This window comes from Rhopilema esculentum, chromosome 4 (assembly GCF_057945365.1).
Source record: "Rhopilema esculentum isolate cy_ngs chromosome 4, ASM5794536v1, whole genome shotgun sequence".
Taxonomy (NCBI): domain Eukaryota; kingdom Metazoa; phylum Cnidaria; class Scyphozoa; order Rhizostomeae; family Rhizostomatidae; genus Rhopilema; species Rhopilema esculentum.
In genome coordinates this window covers 12,463,278-12,484,793 of record NC_142818.1, presented here as the reverse complement: position 1 = coordinate 12,484,793, position 21,516 = coordinate 12,463,278, and the positions used below count along the sequence as shown (strand labels likewise).

Here is a 21,516-nt window from a genome sequence, read left to right as displayed (position 1 = left end):
TTGGAGTTTATGATTCTTTGCCTAGCAAATATCGCTTTACATTATGGCTTAATAATGACATTTTGAAATTCCCAATGAACCAAGACCATATTCTTTTTCAAGACTATAGACTTGCGATTTTTAGAAAATACTATATTTTTTAACTATAAACTTTTTGACTGTACGGGCTAACATTTTCTATAAACCACTATAAATTAACACTAACAAATTTCTGAAGGCTTTGTGCTTTTGATCTTTAGAAATTACTCTACGCATTGAACAACTGATAAGCTGAAATACATCTTTTTATCAAGGCTATAAGCTTGCAAATTCAAAACAAGTTAGTTCCCAGACTTGTGGAAATGAGCAAGGTTACCGTAATGTTTAAAGAAGGAGATAAGGCAGGCAAATCAATCTCACTTGCCTGTTCTTTGAAAAACTTCAAGTCGGTGAGTGGTGCCAGAAAATGACTTATTCTCATGCGATCGATCTAGCCTCCATTATGCCTACTTAAAATACCGATGAGTGTTACAAGGGGCAGGGTCTAAGAAAACTAATAGGACTAGTTTTTCTTGATTTTAAAAAGGCATGGATAATGTTAAACATGTCATTCTCTGTCATAAAAATAATTTTGCTAAGGTATTCGGCAGTGGTAACTCTAATAGCTTCTTTCTCGAAATACCTTCTTGTTTAAACGTAAAAAATGATGCAGGATTAATTGCATAGCTTTTGAAATTTAAAGAATAATTGCTGATGCAACACAAGGATCATATCTTGGTCCCCTTTTATTTTTTATTCAAATCATAATTTCCCACACTGGCAGTACATAACATATCTGTTTCATGTTTACTGAATGATGCTAAAAATCTAATTAACATAGATCTGAAAATTCTAGAGAAGTGGCTAGAATGCAACGTACCTTCTCGTTGTTTAAAAAAAGCCCGGAGATGCAGAAACACAATATACGGTTGGTATTTAATGTTAGGAAGAATCTCCTCTATATATTTGGAAAACACTTATTACCGCAGCTGGAACATCTCCAAAACATGGATAGAAACTAGAATATATTACCAGCTAATATCAGCTAAATTACCAAATATTATTTACATTTTAAAAACAATAGCGAGATTTATTATTTTAACCCCAATTCTTAGCCTTCTACGTACTGCAAAGTTTATTTACAGATTATGTACATTAAAATCAAAATTCGTTTTAAAATAATAAATCTTAATTATTTAAGGATTTTTTAAGCTCTTTGTTTTCCTCTGTTATCGACTTCCACAATTCGTCAATTTCGTTTTCAAATTCGCTGCAAGAAATGGAATGTTTTTTCAGAGTGGCGAAGATAGTTGTAAATAAATAAACATATTCTGGTTCCTATCATTTAGGAAACAATTACCAATTCATGCTCTCAATTATAACCAGGCATATTATAACCATGTAATAAAATCCCTTTCACGCATATTCAGTTTTGATGCGTGGGAAAGTGGCTAAGCATTTGTTGCAAAGTGGCAAAAGTGGTGGCTAAGCAGGGTGCAAAAGTGGCAAAGTGGCAAAAGTGGCTCAGTTTTGATGCGTGGCAACGTGGCTAAGCATTTGTTGCAAAGTGGCAAAAGTGGCAAAAGTAGTGGCTAAGCAGGGTGCAAAAGTTGCAAAGTGGCAAAAGTGGCAAAGTGGCAAAAGTGGCAAAGTGGCAAAAATGGCAAAGTGGCAAAAGTGGCAAAGTGGCTCAGTTTTGATGCGTGGCAAAGTGGCTAAGCATTTGTTGCAAAGTGGCAAAAGTGGCAAAAGTAGTGGCTAAGCAGGGTGCAAAAGTTGCAAAGTGGCAAAAGTGGCAAAGTGGCAAAAATGGCAAAGTGGCAAAAGTGGCTCAGTTTTTATGCGTGGCAAAGTGGCTAAGCATAAGCAGTTGGTAACAATATATGATTCAGGTAAAAATGTCTTCAAAAAATCTTATGGTTTATCAGCTAAAAACAGGTTCTTAAACAAGAGAAGCAATTAATCATAGAAAAACAGCCTGTTGATGTCCAAATCCCAAAGTTTTTCGTTGTAGAGACGTACTTCTGGGTGCTCTTTAACGAATAAATGGTTCTTCCATAAAATATTTCATCAACTTGAAATCTCAAGAAACATACCTTTTGTTTGTTTGTACATAATCCAGAATATTTTGCCTGCTAGCAATAATTTGTCTCAGATTATGTATTTCTTGATCATAATTATTCTTTAAATTCAAAATCTCTTCGTCCTTTTCCTTCACTCTAAAACAAGTTAGAAAGAAAAAAGATATTAAGAAAAACTTGGCGGTAAATATAAAAATCTCACACAAAAGTGACGATAGGTTTGGTAAAAGAGGGTGAATATCCATCTTTTTTCCGAAATATGGTCAAGGTAATCTTCTAAGAATGAGTCAACATTAATTAGGTGGGGGAAGAGTAACTTTTTTCAAAATCCGTTGACAAAACAACACCTTTGGAAAGCTGTTACACAGAATTGTTGCAAAAATATTATAATAATAAACTGCACAATTAACAATTGACAATACCTTTCCAAAACTTCGGCTGACTTCCTCTTAACTAATTCTTTGTACTTCTAAAAGACAAAGGTAACAGGTATTAGACTGATGCAATCTGGGCGATTCTAGTGCTTCTATTTGGAAAATATTATGTAGAACAAAGGATAATTCCCAATTGCATGCAATGATACATTTTAAGGGATTTTAAGATCTGGGTTTTCGATCTAACTTCGATTTGATTCGCCTTGATTTAGATAAGCTTTGGAATGTGTAAATGTTTTCACTTGAATGCTGACTTTTTTTTCATCGTAACCTGAAATAAGTGGAAACGTAGAACCATCCTGTTCTATACACCAAACAGCGTGTACAGATCTGCCTATACGGTATCAAGCACTTTATGGCAGACTACTAAACATAAACTTTCATTAAAAGTTGTTTTAAGTGCAACTAAGGCTTAAATGATCCTCGATATCACGAACTTAAAATACAAAGAACACAGGATAATCACATCAAAGTATTTTTCTTAAATTGTTAATTCTTAAAACACATCAAAGAACGCTCTGAATTGGGCATTTGACTGTTATTTTTGTGCTTTGCTATAAATATCGAAGCAAGAACATTCCTAGATCCTTTCATGCACTATTCTCTAGATAAATATGTTGTAGTGCCATATTTTCATAGGTAATTTTCCATAAAACTACCTCCAATTCTTTTCTCTGGTGTTCCAGTCTTTTCTCATTCTCGATCTTTTGTTTATAGCTCATTATAGTTTCGTTATTTTGTGATTTAATCTAAAAACAAAAGACAGTTTGGTTAAGATTAACCTATCGCATAAAATCTAAAGATTTAGTAGAAGAACGTAAAATTATAATTTGCCAGAGCAAGGAGGCACCGTGTCTAACAGCCAGTCAACATTTTAGGATATGCAGTTTCATTTATTTCTAGCGTCAAAATTCTGCTTCGTTTCACTTATATTACAAAATCAGTCTGTCTATATTAAGTCTCGTTGCAAGTGACTTTGTGACATGTTTACTTTCCGTTTAAAAACAAGTTTGAATCTAGGCCAGAAACTATCACAATTAATTGCAATGCAGTCACGTGATGATCACATTAGGAGTTGCAACTTAGAACAGTATGTTCTAGAAACAAAAAAGTAATTCTCAATACAAGAATTTCTAAATTAGTTAGAGGAAGGTCCCGTTGAATCTAGTGTTCAGCATTGGTTATGGTCTTGCTAAGACGGTTGCTTTTCATTTTTAGCTTCATAGGCAGATTTAACCAAAAGAAAACCTAGTCAATCTATTGGAATTAGAGAGGCCTACCAGTTTAGCAAAAACGTCTCTTTCTTTGGAGCTTTCCTCGGCCTAAAAATTGGAAAGATTTCAAGCAAAAAGTTATGGGGCGATTCAAGAAAACATTTTTCAAACTGATTCAAGACCGATCATAATTTAGGGCAAAATAAGTAACCAGAATAAAAGCTAAATTTTTCAACACATAGACGCTTAAACCTTGATACAAAAATGAGCTTCAGAAACAACCATTACATATTTCATGACACATGTTTACCTAAATAACATCTAAATAGCTATCACCAACACATTAAAAAAAAGGCTACCTAATATTCCATCAATAAATAGACAGTTCCTAAATGACCAAATGAAAGCTCTTTACTCACCACTGACAGAACCTGCCTCAGGGTTTCGGTCGCTATCATTTCTTTTTCTTTCACTGTTCCCATTTTTCTGTCCATGACAACTAGCTTCTTTTCGGCTTTTCTGAAAAACACAGGCTCGTCTTGCACATAGATGTACACAGCATTTATCGTATAGAAGAGATAAATTAACACGGATCAGGAAGAAGACATTAGATTTCAAAGGGTCACTTACTAAAGTTGTTATATATTCGTCATAGGAAAGGAAATTAATAAAAATACAAAAAATACCAATTTGCAATATGTTATTTTATAAAATGATCTTACCTCAGTGATTTCGAGAGCAAATCCATTTCCATCTGTTGTCGAGAAACCGTTGCACTGGCATCTAAAAGCAGTCATTGAAAAGTAATGCATTGCAAAGCTATTGCAGATTGTGGGGCAAAAGAAAAAGGCAAACCTTTTGGCGATGGAAGTGCTTAAAAAATTTGTAGGAGAACTGTATTATTCAAATAAATAAAGCATTATATTCATACCTAGAATGGTTTAAGTCGTGTTTCAATACAATCTAAAACAACATTAAAGCCTATTCATACAAGTAAAATATAGCTGAATCTGTCCTGAAATGGCAACACTAGTACATGCTGAGAAATGGCAACACTAGTACATGCATTTTCCATATCAATGATTTTGTTTTGGTTCTAGAATTTATGAAGCAAGCCGAAACAACATTGATACGTTCGCGAAATTCAGGTTTTCACTGGCCAAGATTAAATACTCCAAACTCGAATATTCTACAAATAGATTTATGTAAGGATATCATTTTCTGGCTTGGTGGCTTTATCAAACAACAACTTTGAATGGGTATGATATTTGCAGTGAAGAAAGAAAAACAAAAAAAACTATGAACAATTTAACGATTTATAGTTACAATCTAAAACAAAACCATATACATCATACCTGTGAGTTTGATAGCTAATTCTTGCTTTTCTTTCATTAATGCCTATAATTGTTATGAAAAGAAAAGAAAATGAATTAAAAACAGCTGTTGCAAAACATTCCGTATTTGCGTATCAGTTCGGTGGAAATATAAACAAATAGCAGTTGAAATAGCTTGGTAGCAAGCATACACTGGCTGTTTTTAATTTAGTCAGAAAACTCATCAATGGAGATAGGGCAAGCAAAATTGTCTATCACTGGCTTCAGATTTTCAGCTGAATCGGATGCAAAACGACTGGCTACCACGAGTACTTCACAGCACCCGCTTTTGGTATAACACAGCACGAGAAAAATTAGTAATATAAAACTCAACAAAATATTCTAATTAATAAAATAAAACTCAACAGAAGCACGGGAAAGAAGAGGAAAAAGCAAGAGAGAGAGAGTAGAATTTCACCTGAAATCTGAATGAGGAATCATCTTTGCTTCTTTCCATGTATTCCATTTTTTGTTCCAGGGGTCTGAAAAAGACAGGAAAGCGATTCTGAACTCCAGAATAGCAAAGATCAAGCTAATTAGCAAAATGACAATGCTTTGTGAGCCATGAAGACCAGGGACGGATAAAAGCAGCAAGGATTGGGGGGGGGGGGGGTGTAAAATAACTATCGGGTGTTGTGCCTGACCCTTTAAGTAACTGGCAACTGATAGAAACCCCCGTTTTAAAGTTCAGTTCTTAATTTCAAGACAAAGACGATAAGAAGATAAATAAAGCAATTTTTCTGCATCACTTTGTTACTACTGACTACCAACAATTTCTTTTTACTGAATCGAAGCAAAATTTACAGAAAACACAAAAATATTGGGAGCGGGCGCACCCACATTCCCCCAGTACATCCGTCCCTGATGGAGAAATTTGCGCTATTGAAAAAAAGATGAAAAGTGGAGATGGTGGAAGAAAAGCGACCAAACAGTTCATCTAAATAGACGACTGAAATTTCTTGATACTGTCTGTAAGCAATATATATCTGAAAAGGGGACAGGTTTCATTGCAAATCAGGCAAGGAACTCCCTTTGTCAAGGTGGCAAATGGAGAACAAAGATATTGTGACAAAATAATATTTTGACATGGCAATGATAATACTTTCAAGAAAATGCAAATCTCGTCTATAAACTTTCTGATTCTCAAGACCACAACAATCCATTAAATAGCAGAGTAGATTCTTCAAACACCTACCTCTGGACTTGTTCAATTCTTCTTTTCGCCTCTTCCTCGGTAATTTTTTTTTCTGATTCAGAGACAGCCTCGTCATGTCTTTTCTTCCATGCCTCGTTATCAATTTGCAAGGCAGTGATTTTCATTTGCAGGTTTCGTTTCTCGTTTTCCAAAATACGCACTCGTTTCGTAAAACGTGAAGCTAAAAAAGGCAGAGAATAAGAAATAAATGATAAATTCTGACATATTCCGGGCTATGATAAAACGCCACACATGCAGATCCATTCTTGCGCGTGTCAGTTTGTCAGTCAAACCAAACATATGAATGCATCCAACAATTGAAACGCAAAAATGACAATCAGATGTTATTACACGGTCGTAACAAACATGAATAACAGTTTTGCTTCGCTGCAACTCGCTCAAGGCCGGTCCTAATATCTAATTACAACTATGAATGGCTCCACATACTTACAAAATCCAAACAGACTGTAATATTTTAAATCATAATTAACAATATATTTAACTAACATTACCTCTCTGCTGCAACTGTTTCAAACCATTTAGTTTTATTAATATATATTGCGTTGCTTCCTTTTTTAAAAACTACCGTTAACTATTCCCTTTTGTAGTTAACTTCATATAACTAATTACCTCTATTGTTATCTATTGTATTCCCTTTCGTGGTCAACTCTCTATAACTATTTCTTTTGATCTTTAAGCATTTGAAACTATTTTCTTTTTTTCTAACTCCATGCAAGACCATGCAAAACTTCTAAATATAAAGCACTAAAAATCATTACAAATAAAACCAAAAAACAATTGGACTCACTTTCCAGCTGATGATCATCTAGAATTTCGGAAATTCTTCTGTCCTTCAAATCAATTTCTTGCATTAGGATGGCGTTCTCATCCACGACCAACTTCGCTTGCTCTTGCAAAACATTCCTGCAACAGCGGCAACATAAAGTCTATTTAACTATGAAAAATGGAGTAAAAACGCGACGTTGCATCTAGCTGAACCTTTTTATTAAAAAATGCGCTGGAAAAGTTGATAGAACGGAATATGATTTCTTCAAAAGAAGCCAGGGGTGCAGCCAAATGAACAGGGGCGTAGCTAGCGGGGGTATTAGAGGTGTGGCTCCCCCAATTCTTCACGAATCTATCAGTAAATAAATATTCAGCTGATTCAGAAAATCTTTAATTGATCAGTAAATCTCCTATCGGTAGATGAGCACCTGCAGTTTTCTTTATGTAAATCTGCGTCGGTAAATTTCACGCTTGATGACACTCGGTCCCCTGTTCTGGAAAGCTAAGCTACGCCACTGATAACGTGAAATATTTTAGAATCTCTTACAAGCTTTGATTATTTAAAGTTAAAACCAAATATCTGAAATGCTTATTTCAATTCAATATGACCAAACACAAACCATTCATCAACCGCCACGGCATCACTCTGGTCTGACTTTTCGCTAGCCATCTAGAAAAAAGTATCCCTCCATAAATGAAATAAAAAAGTATCGGTTGGTAAACGGATTATCAACTGACGGAAAATGACAAAAATAGTGGGCTATTATGCTTACACCGAAAAACTGGTCAGAAAAATATGCAGGATTCAAGGAATCAGTACACAAATCATAATGGCAAATCCTTTGATTGTTGATGCAGAAAATAAGTCTAACAAAGAAAAAGCTCAACAAATGTTTTGATCATAAATGTATCATATAAACAGCATTCATCAAACAGGTAAACGTTAAATGAAGATTTTATCAACAAAAGAACTACAGTCGAATGTTTAAAATTAGCTAAAACCATGGACGCTTTGGGTATATAGAACAGGGCGGTTCTAAGTTGCTACTCCGTGTTTCACGCTTAAAGCGATCATCAGGCAACTGGAAAATAAAGAGTAATTTTCATGAATCTGCAACGGCTCATTCCTGACAAATTTCACACCCTTTTTCAAACAAACGTCTGAAAATGTATGCAGGAACGAAAATCATACGACCATAACATCTAAGATTAAAACGACTGATATTCCCAAATTTAAAAAAACTCGCGCAGTTCTGTCATATTGAATAAAAATGGAACTAACACTATCCTTAAGTTTCCCTGTATCTGTGAAATGTATAAAAGCTAATCCAGTTTCTCAATACAATGATGTCACCTTGTTTGAGTATTCATTGAATTTCTCGATTATGGGCAATTATTAAAACCTTTTAGCCTAAGGGTGGGCGCTAATTCGGACTGGCAGTCACCGCGGAGCAGGGGGATCTAGGGGGCTTCAGCCCCCCCACTTTTTGCAAAAAATGCCAAATATTAAGTATCAAACTACCAGAAAAGCCTCTTTTTATACGGTTTTAACCCCCACTCCCCAATTTTTTAGACCCCCCACTTTTCTCAACGCCCCGCGGTGCCTGACTGGGCGTTGAATTTGTCACTTACGGTATAACAAAAACAAATAGAAGAAAAAGAAAATGTCAATCAAAAACGAAACAATTAACAATAAAATAAAAAACAACAAATATTTACCATGTGAAGTGTTTGATTTTCTTTAACAATTTCTTGCATCCTGGTTTTAAAAGAGCCCAAATGATCCTAATAAAAAGACAAGATTTTATTAGAAATTGGAATCTGCTACAAAAATTGACTCGAACATTGAACAATTTCTTCTTCAGAATAACATCGATTAAGGAAATCAAAATGTTAATTGAAAATTGCATGTTAATAAAAGATATCTAGTCTCTATGTAGAAGGAAAAACAAACAGTTAAGACAACAAACCTCGTACGCACGAATGACCTCGTTTTTATCCTTTATTCTGTCATCATAAGCCATGATCAAGGGTGACAAGTATTTGATATTCACCTAGAATAAAAATCGATAATAATCAAATCAAGTAGTCCATATTGGTCTCCAGTACTCAGAGCAGGCACCATTGAGCTTATAAGCTCAAATGTCCTATCATAGTCCCAACAGGTAGATTATGTAACTAACAGACTCCAGAAAAGTTTTTAACCTTCCTCCAGACAAAACACCTTAAAGGGAAACCTTCCTCACAAACAATATAAAGTGGGCGTGGCTTGGGTGTATCATAGGAGCTTCTATTGTTTTTCGTGGACCTTCCTCCTGTCAGTGGCAGTGCGACCGTTTTTGCTTAGTATTTCTAGGATAATAAGTTTATATAGGAAAACAGTCTGACCTTACTACCTCTAGAAGGGTATTGATAAACAGGTAGAAGATTAGAAGAAATATTGAGTATCTTACCAGCCATTCTGGAATGGGACCTTCTTGCGGAAGGGAGAGTCCTTCAATTTCCTACAAGGAGAAAAACATTTTCAAAATCGAGATTCCAGCAAAAAAACAGCACATAAAGGGTGACAACGGCCTTGAAAATATGTAAGACGGCAAAGAAAAAGAAATAATGAAGAATTGGCCGAACTTCAAAATGCTACATGTCAGACTGTTCTGGGGTGGCTAATCAATCGACTCTGATATTGATAAAAATAAAGGGGGGAGGGGGAGACGTGGCTAATTGGCTATGTTTTGTCCTACGTATGAGAGTTTTCAAACTATGATGTAGCTGATGAGTCCTTTAAGGTTCGTTGAGCTATGTGTAAATAGTCATCCACAGCAGCTTTTAATGTGAACACTTCTTCGTCATGTGACCACAGCAACAACTGCTTACAACTGGTCGTTGATGGTTTAAATCAATGCAACGTAACTTCCAGTGATCAGTCTCTGGTCTTCCAATAGAATTGCAGCACGAAAAACACGACCCGGTGTATTTGGGCACGCCATCTTTTTTGGAGTATGAAGAGAAGCTTAACGACAGCGTGTCTGTACAAGTAGTATGTTTTGAGTGATTCGTTGATCAGTCTTAACCAATTAATATACAAGAAGCTTGATCTACAATGCCTGCCAAAAGTCTTGGAACACTGACATCAATTTCCAAGGTCAAAACCAATCATCCCCCTCTCCCCCACGGAACAATGTTGGTTTACTATCAAACTGGTTAGGATTTTCGGAAGCACTTTCTTTTGCGCTTCTTTTATGATATTTCTCTAAATCATCAACATTGTTTGAGGGGGAAGGGGGCGGAAGTAGCAATTTTTTTTCATGAAAGGAATGAAAGATATCAAATGCAGCGTAAATTGGTGGGTGTTCCAAGTACTTTTGGCAGGCATTGTAAATCAGTCAAATTAATAAACCACTAAGTCCATGCCATCGTCACGTCATTAACAATTTAAACAACCGTGCATGCAATCGCATAAGGATCAAATATGAAACATTAGAACTGGTTGCTGTAAACATTGAGGTAGATTCCAGTTTCTATTTGTTCAGTCACATGGTTTTTAACGAGTTAGTACAAGCACAACAACATAAAGAAGGAATTACACCTCAAACAAGTGAGAAATGTAGGAGAATCTTGGAAAACCATTTTGTCATTTCACCAAAACAGACTAAAAAATTTCTATAAAATTGTCTTACGTCACTTCGCGGCGGTCTGTATTTGGCTTGGTAGCGACTTAATTCGATGTTCAGCCGATGAACTAACAAGAAATCAGAAAATGAACATCAGATTCTTTTGACATAATACTTGATCAAATATTTTGAAGAAACCACTTCATTTTTAATTGTATGAATGCTAAGTAGAACAATCGTCCCTAAACTTAACTGGAAAACAAGAACAACATTTAAGGCAACGATCACAGAATAACAAATCTAACAGTTCACAAAGACGCTAACTTTGTAGCCAAAACCTAAACTTAATAATAATTATCCCACGAACTTACATGGCAACAGATAAGATATAGCATATATTTCTTATTGGTCACCCAATTTATCAACCCCAGCAATTGACTGTTTCCCTTCTTTAGCAATTAAATTGTTAGGTGTATTCAATCGAGCCTTTATCCTTATCTCTACTAGATTTAAAGAAGAAGAAGAAATGAAAGTCTAGCAATGATGAAGGCAACCCCCCCCCCCTCCTCCATTTTTGCGGTAAAAGATCAGGCAAATTGAACTTAATCATTATTGAAACTTTTCTTTGAATGAAAGAAGCAAGGGGGTGCAATTTAATCTTCTCAAATAAACAATGAAAGATATGATTAAAGTAGAATGCATTGACAACTAACTTTGCGATAGTATATCTTTAGACTGCTCAAAACTATAACACTAAATTTGAATACTAATAAAGCCTGTAATTAATGCTTACCTAAAGATTTCAAATTTTTATTGCTTTCTGAAAATTCTGCATTTTGTTTCTTGAAAATTGCTCCAGATGTATCTGTGAACAACAGAGAAATGAATTATAAACGAAGACAGCAATAACATCGGAAGTGAAACCAATCAGCAGTAACAACCAATCGGAAGTGAAACCAATCGGAAGTAACAACCAATCGGAAGTGAAACCTATTGGAAATGAAACCACTCCAAAGTGAAACCACTCCAAAGTGAAACCTATTGGAAGTGAAACAAATCTGAAGAGAAGCCGATTGGAAGGGAAAACTAATCGGAACTGAAACTTATCGGGAAAACAAAGCAAACAATCCGGAAAAATCATTCCGAAGAGAAGCAAATCCGAAGTGAAACCAATCCGAAGTGAGACCAATCCGAAGGAAAACTAATTGAGAGGCCTTTCTATATTTGCAACAGGCATTGCTTACTAATGGCTTGTAATGCTAAAATCCTTCTCGTCATTAAACCTATTTTTAACAAATTGTAGAAGAAAATAATCTCTTATTGCATTTTCAACTGATGACAAACAAATGGACCATGAATTTTTGAGCAAATAGATTTATTGAAAAGATTGGAAATCTTAAAAATTTGTGGTTGGAAATCAAACATTAGTTGCGCGACGTAAGCATATGAAATACATTCAAATCCATTGAGACTTACCAGCATTGTTCTGACTGAAGGCTAATCTCTTGAGAGTATCGTTTTCATCGTGTAGTGATGAATTCAGCTCCAGAAGCGCAGATCTTTCAGCCTCGACTGATTTTAATCGATCCTCCAGCATTTTAAACTGAACCGGTTGTTGGTGGAAATCTCGTTTTAAATGAGCCTCGTCATGATATTTGCGAGGGGATACAGGGGAGCTAGAAAAGCGGGAAGAAGGGCGTGTTGCTCGCTTTTCTGAGGCCATTTGTTGTGTAGCAAGAATTTTTCGCTCATGTTCGTTAAGTATCTGCATGGAAGGAAAGGCAAGAATATAATGTCATTGTACCACATTTAGATTAAAGCGAACATAAACAGCAACAAAATTAAGCTTTATAACAAAAACAGTTCAAGGAGCGGAAGTCTGGTGAAACGATAAGGTACTGAATGACTACTCTATTTAATGATCTATTCCTTGCTATGAATTGAATCTCTGAAACTCTGCAATACGACAACCAAGTGGGGACAAGACTTTTAATCGATATGCTTTTAATTCAGGAAAATTAATTTCAAATCCAACATAAAATCATTTCAAGATTGCGTAAATCGACAACATCATGATTTGCCAACCAGATAGAAGCAGCGGAAGCTTGACAACGAGAAAAGTTTTCCAAGAAATTCTTTAATAAAAATTTATCTTAAAAATTTTGATTGCAGCAAAAAGTAATTTTCCAAGTCAATGAAGTCCTCTCTTTGTATATTCTGACTACGAGAAACCATAAATTACCTTTTGTTGTTCGGTGTACTTCTTCTGCTCGTCTGTTATCAAAGTGCGCAACAACATCAGCTTTTCGTCTTGAATCTCCTTGTCCTTTTTGTCCGTTGCAATGGCCGTAGTTACATTCTCAAATTGTTTTTCTATAGAAAGATGCTTGCAGAGTTAAGTGTTGTCATACCCTATTCAAAATCGTATGGAAATGCACCAGGATGGCATACTCAAATACGTCTCATCCGATGCCTAACACAAAAGTGCTTTAGTATGCCATGTTGCCGCTTTTTGTGCAATTTCGAAGTTTTGAAATACATGAGGCTATTTTTGAAACACTGATCATAATTTAGTTTCAAACAATCATACAATTAAATCGGTGGTCCAAAAAAAAGTGCAACCTTCTTGGTTCCAGACATTCATTTTTTGTTAAGTTTGTTTCCATATAGTTTTCTTTAATGGTTGGTTTCCATCAAAGAAAGTATAGTATGAGCGAAAACACAAACTTCGAATTCGACCTGTTTTTCTTTAAGTGTGCATTTACAAATCAGATGAAGTAAGCATTGGTGAACCAAATTTTGGAAGAGCACAAAAGGCAGGAACATATCATACAATCGTATGAATTAAACCAACGCAAAAATCAATTTTTAACCCCTGAAAAACTGTTTTTTGAATCAAGAACATATCGTTTGGTCTTTATGCTGCGTGATATTCTAAACCGTCGTTTTGAAAAAAGGTTCTTGGCAAAAATTATCGTTAAGAAATATACGATATAATATAATTTGTTACTTTCAACATTTTGTAAATTCCACGATACAAAAGGGGTGCATTGAATCTGTCTCAAGAAAAACTTAATTTGAATAGGTTTTTAAATTATGTAATCCTTTTGGAAGAATCTTTCAAAACAGAGCTAAAAGATTAGCCTGTTGTACAAAGTGTACAATTCCCTGGGAAACCTCGTACCGATCAAGCAACCGTTCTCAAAAAGAAGCAGAAGAAAATTTGAGGAGACTTTTGAAAATTCAAAAGGAATTTTCATGCCATTTTTCTTACCTAAAGCTGCAATGGTCGCGAGGATCTTGTCTTGATTCTCTCTGATTACATCTTGCATTTGTTTCTGTGCACTAAGCGTCACATCAGTTTTGTCAGGCACTGCATCCGTTTGTTGTGGATTAGACGAAACTTGAATCCCAGTACTGATTTGCCGGTCGTTCCGACTTGTGTCCAGGGATAAACCTCCTTGTGGACTTTGCCTCGTTCCAGGCTGTAGGTACATATCGTCAACCTTTTTCTTCAGGGTTTCTTGGTTTTTAAGAACAGACCGTAAGAGATCGTTCTGTCTTTGAAGCTCCAGATCATTACTCGTTTGTTCCTTTGCCGGGACAACCTTCACATCAGATATTCCGCGGCTCTCCTGATTTACCGAACGCTGTGTGACCTCATCGCTATTAGGTGACCTCGCAATCAGGCTTGATCCACAGGATATAGAAGCCTCCTTGCGTTGGTCACTCAGATCTGATGCAACTTGCTCATCTCGTAAATGACTCTCATCTACCAGTTCTTCCAGCATCATTTCATGACTCGACTCATCTTGCACAACACTTGAGAATCCGATTTGCGGCTCCTCCACTTTATGCCTCGCGGTTCCCTCAATCCGCTGATTTGACTCAAACATTTTCGACATTGCAGCAACACTTACCTTTCCTTCTGGAATTTGATTAACGTTGGAACCAGCACGCATTGGAGACGCTTGCTCGAGTTCTTCCTGCAGAGCACTGGGCGACGTTTCCACGACGTTAACAGACAACGGATCTTCAACGTTCTCATAGTTAACCCCACTATTGTAGCTCGAGTTAAGAGACATGCCAAATTCTTTGCTGATTGCATCAAAGCCTAGTTCTTCCAGCCTACGCAGTGCAGCCTCTCTTCCCATCTCACGCGGTGATTGCGGTCGAGACTGTCTTTGCTCTTGCTCGCTGTTCACACTTTGTAATGACGTGACTCTTTGTAATTGCGGGAAACCAGTGGAACCATGGGAAGAGGCTAGGAGAGTTGAGACAGAATAACTGAAACATGTGATTATTGGCATAAAAGACTGGAAAATCAGATAGAAAATTTCCGGCAACGTGTATTCTAAATGATGTTCCAGAAAGAAGACGGGAAAGAAACAAGTGGCACTTTGGGCAAAATGAATTGAAGAATTGAGCAACTGCAAAAACAAACTTTATGTTAGTTTGAGCTAGCTTGATAAATGTAAATAAATCTTTTCTTGAATTTTTTTTTACTATACCTTTGCTTCGCACACTAGCAGGGGAAACAATGCCATCAGTAGATCGTGATTTGGTGAAATTTTCATTTTCAAGTTCCTCGATTGTCTGAAACTGTACACCAGAGTAGGCTTCATTGTTAATGGCATCAAAAGGAATGCGGTATATTTCACCATCGCTTGGGCCACTGCTGGAATCTTCGTTTTGAGAATCTGGGTGTTGCTTCACTTTGGCTCTCTTGACAAAGGATTTTGAGGGTGTGTCCTCATCCATCTCACTGACAAATGTCAATTCATCACTGTCGTCTTGGAGGTCTCTCATTTTCTGTAGCTTAAAGAGAATGCAGAATGTTGGTAAAAATCCGCACAAGCAAAGAATATCAAAGGGCAGGGTTTGATAAACTTCAATTTTGTGCAGTGATAAAACTAAAAAAAGAGATTCGGTAGTGAAAAAGTACAAGTAGACACATAGAGCTTATCAAAGAGCATAACAATACTAAAACCGAGAACATAACAGTAACAATTATCATAATCTATGAAATCTATCTAAACTTTTATCGAATTCAGTATCTAGAAGCTATCTAGTTTGTTTTGTTCTTCACCTTCTCCTCTGAGATCGTTGTTCTCGAAAACTTGTTCAAACCTAGACCACTTTTCCTGGTTGAAATCTCTCTTAAAGCTCAAATGAGAGCTGGTGTAGTTCGATAATTTCTTATACAGTTAGTTCGACAGGTGTAGTCACAAAAATTTTCAAAATGCAACACCCAAAATTTCAAAACTTTTGAAAATATGCAGCGATAAAAATTCCTGAAAATAATCCCTACCAAAGGGGACACGCACCACTTTATAGCAAAACAGTGCATAACTGATTTCTTTAAATCCAATATCAATCCAGAATCTAACCAAGAAAAAGGGCTAGCCTTGTTTCCATTAACCTTGTTTAGTTTTTATATTGTAATTGAATTGTCAATCATATGTCAATTATAATCTGTCAATATAACTTGTTGATAACATATCATTACCAGAATTGTATTTGGTCACTGAGTCATGGAGTAGCAAGTCTTGAAATGTTTTAAATTCAAAACTACAAAATAAATAGAATCTTTCCAAGTTCCTGCCTCCTGCCAGGCAAACTAAAGCCCATTACAATAACAGTAGCTTGCAACAGCTCTATTGACAAGAAACACAGATTCACCACAAGTAAGCTTGACAGACAGTTATCATTAGCAAAAATGGCTCTTTGAAAACACTCAAATAACGATTAACATTATCATGTTTGGATCTATTTTAGGCAAGATAACCATAAGAGGGATTCACAAATGCTCTCTATGGTTTATCACATCAGATTCTCTGTGGCAATAATTTTTAATCAAATTTCATCATAATGGCATATTGACACTAATTAAATCTTTCATTCCACTAACAACTCATATTTTATCAATGTACTTCCTTGTTGATATTGTAATGAAACAAAAACATCTAAAATTTGTCACATAAGAACCAACCTTTTCTACTTTGGTTCCCTGTTTGGCAACTTTAGAATAGAGACCATCTGGTACATGTGTATTTTCTTCAAAATCCCCTTCATCTGGGATTGGCATGGGTGGTCTCCCAGCAACTGGACTCCTAACAATATCTTTTATGTGTGTTTTGGACTTGAATTCTCTGACCGATTCATAATGGGCACCATCAGCAAAATCAACTTCCTCATCTTGAAAACTAGATGGTCCTGGATGAGACTTAGAAAGATTCTTTGACTCTGCAAGCCCTGCTGAAGTTGACTGAGTGTGCAGCTCCTGGACAGAGAGAGACCTGTCCAATTTGGGTCCTGCTGCAATAGCATGGCCAATTTTACTAGCAAAGAATACAGCTCTTGCTAATGGAGATGGTGATCTGTTCTTCCCAACATACTTCAAAACATTAGGACTTGCCGTGGCAATAGCAGCAGATGGGAGGATCCCAGAAGCAATATGGGACTAAAAAGCAAATTAAACATATATCAATTAGCTACAAAAATGTTCATTTAAATTACATGACTCGATTGTGAGGAAAGTGGGTTGAAAGTGAATCGTCTCTCAATTTAGCATCTGCCTTATAGCTCAGGCCATTCACCTTAAGGACCAAGCAAACAACCTCACAAAGTTTCTTCAGCCTCTATTTTATTTGTGCCGGACGCTGATAAGACTACTTTTTATAAGCCATTGCTCTCTCTAGAGATCACATAATATGTTCCAAGGTCCCCTGATATATGCACACAATATCATACATTTTTCCAATGCTCAAAAACTCTTCCTTCCTCCCTAGATCATATTAACTTTGGGATGCTCTACCCTTTTTTGCTTCCCAGATACTTACAGCCTGTCTTTATTCAAAACAAAAATAAGCATCATCTTTTTCTCTTTTCTTAATCCCTCCTCCCTTTCCCTTGTTAGGGCTTCGCTATAGGCTCTTTAGCCTTGCCTAGCATTACAAACTAAAAAATACTGAAGATTATTTTGCAGGTAAACAATAAAAAGAAACAAAAATATAAGCACAAATGTACCTTAAAAAGAAAAAATGATAGATGAATGTGGAATAATCATGTCTCTTGCGTCTCTTTCAAGAAATGTTGAATTGAAAGAAATTTTCATCAATAAAATAACTGGAAATAGAAATTAATATACAACCTTACATAAAGTCCATGCACGTGAAGACAAATAATACTGTGATAAATACTGTATATATGATCACCTCAATTTGTTTAATTCACGTATGACCAAAGAACCTGACGCATGTCGACAATGTTTTGGACTAGAAGTAGTAGGCCTAAAAAGTCTTCAGTGAAATACTTACAAATGGCTGTCGTTTCTTCTGAGGTTTGCCTTTTTTCGATGTCACCCGTTTCTTGGACCTTCCACGGGCAGCTTTTTTATCTTTGTCTGGATTTTCTTTGCCTGCAGCAAGGTTGCTTTCGGGTTCCATGATGGTTTATTTTGCCACAAAACTGTCTTCTGATCTTTCCTCCAACCGCTGTTTGATTTTGGAATGAATCAGCAACAGCAGCAACTTGATTACAGCAGCAACTAATGACGGAGCTTTGTCATGGCAACAAACAGGTAGAAGATTACGGTGAATCATTCGTTACTTTGCGATCATAGCCTTTGACAAAGGGATACCTTGAACGTTCATCTTTCCACAAATATACCAAAATTTCAGAAAAGATGAATCGTTCATGGAAAATTCTTGTGAGCATAACCTCTAAGATCTAGGTTTGTCTAGCTGTAAAAATTGAAATTTGCACCTTAAAGTCCATAACAACCCTCAAAAATCTTGAAGCGATAGCGAGACAAAGTATCTTTTGTGCGCTACTTATTCGGGGCTTAGGCCCATTGGCCTAGCCCATCGCTCTGCGATCAACGATCTGCTTATTCCACAGTCATAAAACCCATATCGTTACACATAAATGAGGGGCTTTTGAAACACAACATCGGTCATTCCTTGTCGCACTTCTTTAAAGTAAACAATGGAGGATGAGGATTTAAAGGAGAACTGACACGCAAAAATAACTTTAGCTTATTCTATGCAAAATTTGTCGCTGACTTCAAATCTGGAAAAAGTTTTCTTCTAAGATTCACCGTTTTTCTGATATTTGCACTTTTATCCGTCAATTACGTCACAGCCAGGACTCGGGAATTTCCCGAAGCGGAAACAAGATTATCGCCAGGAGTTGTTAAAATTCTCGGTTGACGTCACAAGTGACATGTTAACAATGCCGTTGTAAAGGCTTTCACCGCAACGGTGAAAGTACAAATGAAGTTTCGTGTTTTATTGAAAATAGTCCGCGGTGAAAAGACAAAAAATTGTCAGGCATTTCATTTATAAGTCTAAAAAAGCTAGAAAATCTTAGCTACATGTCTGCTAGGACGCCAATATCCACATAAAATTTATTTTTTTGCCATGATATCTTCGAACCAGCATGCTTTGAAACATTGAAAGAACCTCTAAGCTTGTGAAAAAAGGAGTCGACTTTGTTTGAAAACTGATACCGTTTCTTCCAAGTTTTTACTTTTATAATTACTAATGAAATCGCAACATGGGGGAGGGGGGGGATGAAGCAATAGCCAAAAGACAAACGAAATCCAGTGGAGACGGCGGTAAAAGCGATCCTGCAACCTGCTTTGGGTGCAGAAATATGAATTCAAGAAAAAACCTTGGTTGACGGGAGCTGCGAGTGTGACTAAATAATAATTTCACTGAACTTGATTATCGTATTTTAACAGAGGTTGAGATACTAGGAAATAACCTAGTCTTGAAACAGACCCAAGTCAAAATTGTTTGCAAAAGAAGATACTGCGCCAGTTGATATTCCTATGACAACTAAAAATCATTTTCTTCGACTAAGAAATCAAGTTCTGTGACTAAGAGCTAAGAGCCTATTTCGTAGATCCAGATTTTTCAACCTTCACACCCGGTGAAAATGGCATATAATCCGCACAAGTGAGACTTTCAACCCGCCTTTACTATTTAATACCACGATACAGTTAACGAGTTTGAAACATGGAAAAACAATCATAGAATGCTATATTGATAGTGAATAACTTGCAGTTCCGTTTAGGGCATCATAGGCATTTCAGCGAATTAGGCCATACAGACGAAGCAGTCTGGACAAAGACCCCTCAATCTGAAATGAAATTCTAGTTTTACGATACCTGATCCCATTTAGATTGTAGCAATAGCAATGTTTTTAAAAGAAACTCCAGATCAGTTTGTACTTCCAGTCTATAATATCGTCACTGTTGAGCCATGGAACGACTGTCTGCCCAAGCGGCAGCGCTGGTTGGTAGCAAAAACTCAGACGGCTGAAATTTTCCATTTGTTTCGAAATCAGTGTAATAAAACTCGGATTCAGAGTCCCGAACCATTGAAAAAGTCAATTATGTGTGAAAAATGCCAAATTAGCTCCTTTCAGAAGCACAAAATAAACATTTGTCCGCAGCATTTTCTTAAAGGTTTCTATAGAGAAACACAATACGTGCTGAGAACATGTCACTTGTGACGTCAAAGATGATCGCCCACTCGTGACGATTTTCGCCTCGAGTCTCAAGTTGTCGGAACAATTGTCGTTTCTCAACTTAAAACGCCTGTATTTCAAAAACGGTAACTGTGATTTAAAAATTTTTTTCGATCCCGGAATTTGCTTGTCACAAACTACCGTTTTAGCCAAACTTATTTTTGCGTGTCAGTTCTCCTTTAAGGAGAGAAAAAACCGATAGATGAAGCAAAAAGTCGAGAAAGAAACAACGAAAAGTGGTGCTTTTTTGTCTCTATTTAGAATGTTTTTTTCAGAAAACATAAGCAAATTTTGAATCATCGTTTATTCTCACTTAGAAATTCAAGTGAAAATGTCATTTTTTTAAGGCCATTTGGGTATATGTACACTCCCCTCACGAAAGTACCCGGACAGTTCGAAGATCGATTGCGCTTTCAGACAAAAACAAAATTAGGCTGGCGAAAAGGACTTTTTAACTTTGTGGTAATAATTTTTTGAGAAACCCTTCCAAAATAAACCAGAACATCAAAATGCTGCAAAAATTCTGCGCTTTTTACCTGTTATAATTTTTTGTTAAAGTGAGAAGCCTTTGCGCTATAAGCCTTACGCAGATCAACTGATGTCAAATAAGCGGAGAAAAGCAAAGTCAGGTGACTTGGACTCTGGCCAAATGGGCCAATAAAACCTGGTAATTGTTTACAAACTTGTTCTTGAGACACAAATATTGTTGAATAAAGAGAAATACAACATGTTTACTTTCAATTGGGAATAATGTTTGCATGGAGCTGCCACCGATCGATTATAAAACATGGATGACATTTGGTAACATTTTACCAGATCAAAAACTTCTTTGAAAGCAGACATCACTCAGTCCAGGGCCAGAAAGCCATATTATTTCTTTTCCGCTGCACGTTTTGCTGAAATTGGTCGGTACGAGGGTACATTCACAATTCTTTATCATTTTCCTTGCAATATTTATCGACAGCTTTTAAAAGTTTAATTGTTTGTAAACATTTTTTTGCAATCTTGCGTAATGATGCAAACCAGTTTTGATGCAAATTTGATTAGGGCGGAACGCTCAGACGTTGGTGTATGTACTCTTTACCCTGCACCATTTTTGGGCTAACGTCCAAATATACTTTTGTCAAATAAAGAAATAACCAAATTTGGAATCAGCCGATTATGACAGAAGATAGGAATCCTCTGTTGCTTTCAATTACATATCAGTTGCACTGTCAAAAAATTTTCTTGTGGTAACTCAAAGCATTCGGATCAATACCCAAGAAAG

At 36.3% G+C, this 21,516-nt stretch overlaps 1 protein-coding gene across 1 annotated transcript; it reads right to left on the bottom strand.

Moving 5' to 3' along the window:
• Positions 1 to 8: 8 nt before the first annotated feature.
• LOC135691259 (uncharacterized) lies at positions 9 to 20,459 on the bottom strand. Its single transcript, XM_065209072.2, has 23 exons — positions 18,032 to 20,459; positions 16,705 to 17,175; positions 15,224 to 15,530; positions 13,987 to 14,976; positions 12,955 to 13,085; positions 12,189 to 12,477; positions 11,506 to 11,577; positions 10,779 to 10,840; positions 9,555 to 9,605; positions 9,072 to 9,155; positions 8,821 to 8,886; positions 7,722 to 7,771; positions 7,124 to 7,239; positions 6,316 to 6,496; positions 5,539 to 5,602; positions 5,103 to 5,145; positions 4,470 to 4,530; positions 4,167 to 4,266; positions 3,814 to 3,855; positions 3,193 to 3,282; positions 2,522 to 2,568; positions 2,115 to 2,237; positions 9 to 1,288 (listed from the first exon to the last, which is right to left on the bottom strand). Exons 1-23 carry the CDS (start codon positions 18,158 to 18,160, stop codon positions 1,207 to 1,209), a joined length of 3,651 nt encoding a protein of 1,216 aa, XP_065065144.2. The 5' UTR covers positions 18,161 to 20,459; the 3' UTR covers positions 9 to 1,206.
• Positions 20,460 to 21,516: the final 1,057 nt, after the last annotated feature.

Bases quoted from the DNA above. Each gene is read 5' to 3' on its own strand.
- LOC135691259 (XM_065209072.2), bottom strand. From the start codon at position 18,160: ATGGAACCCGAAAGCAACCTTGCTGCAGGCAAAGAAAATCCAGACAAA. The intron at 12,478-12,954 runs GTAATTTATGGT...CCTTCCATGCAG, and splicing joins AGTACACCGAACAACAAAAG to ATACTTAACGAACATGAGCG. The intron at 10,841-11,505 runs GTAAGCATTAAT...ATTTCTTGTTAG, and splicing joins TAAAAATTTGAAATCTTTAG to TTCATCGGCTGAACATCGAA.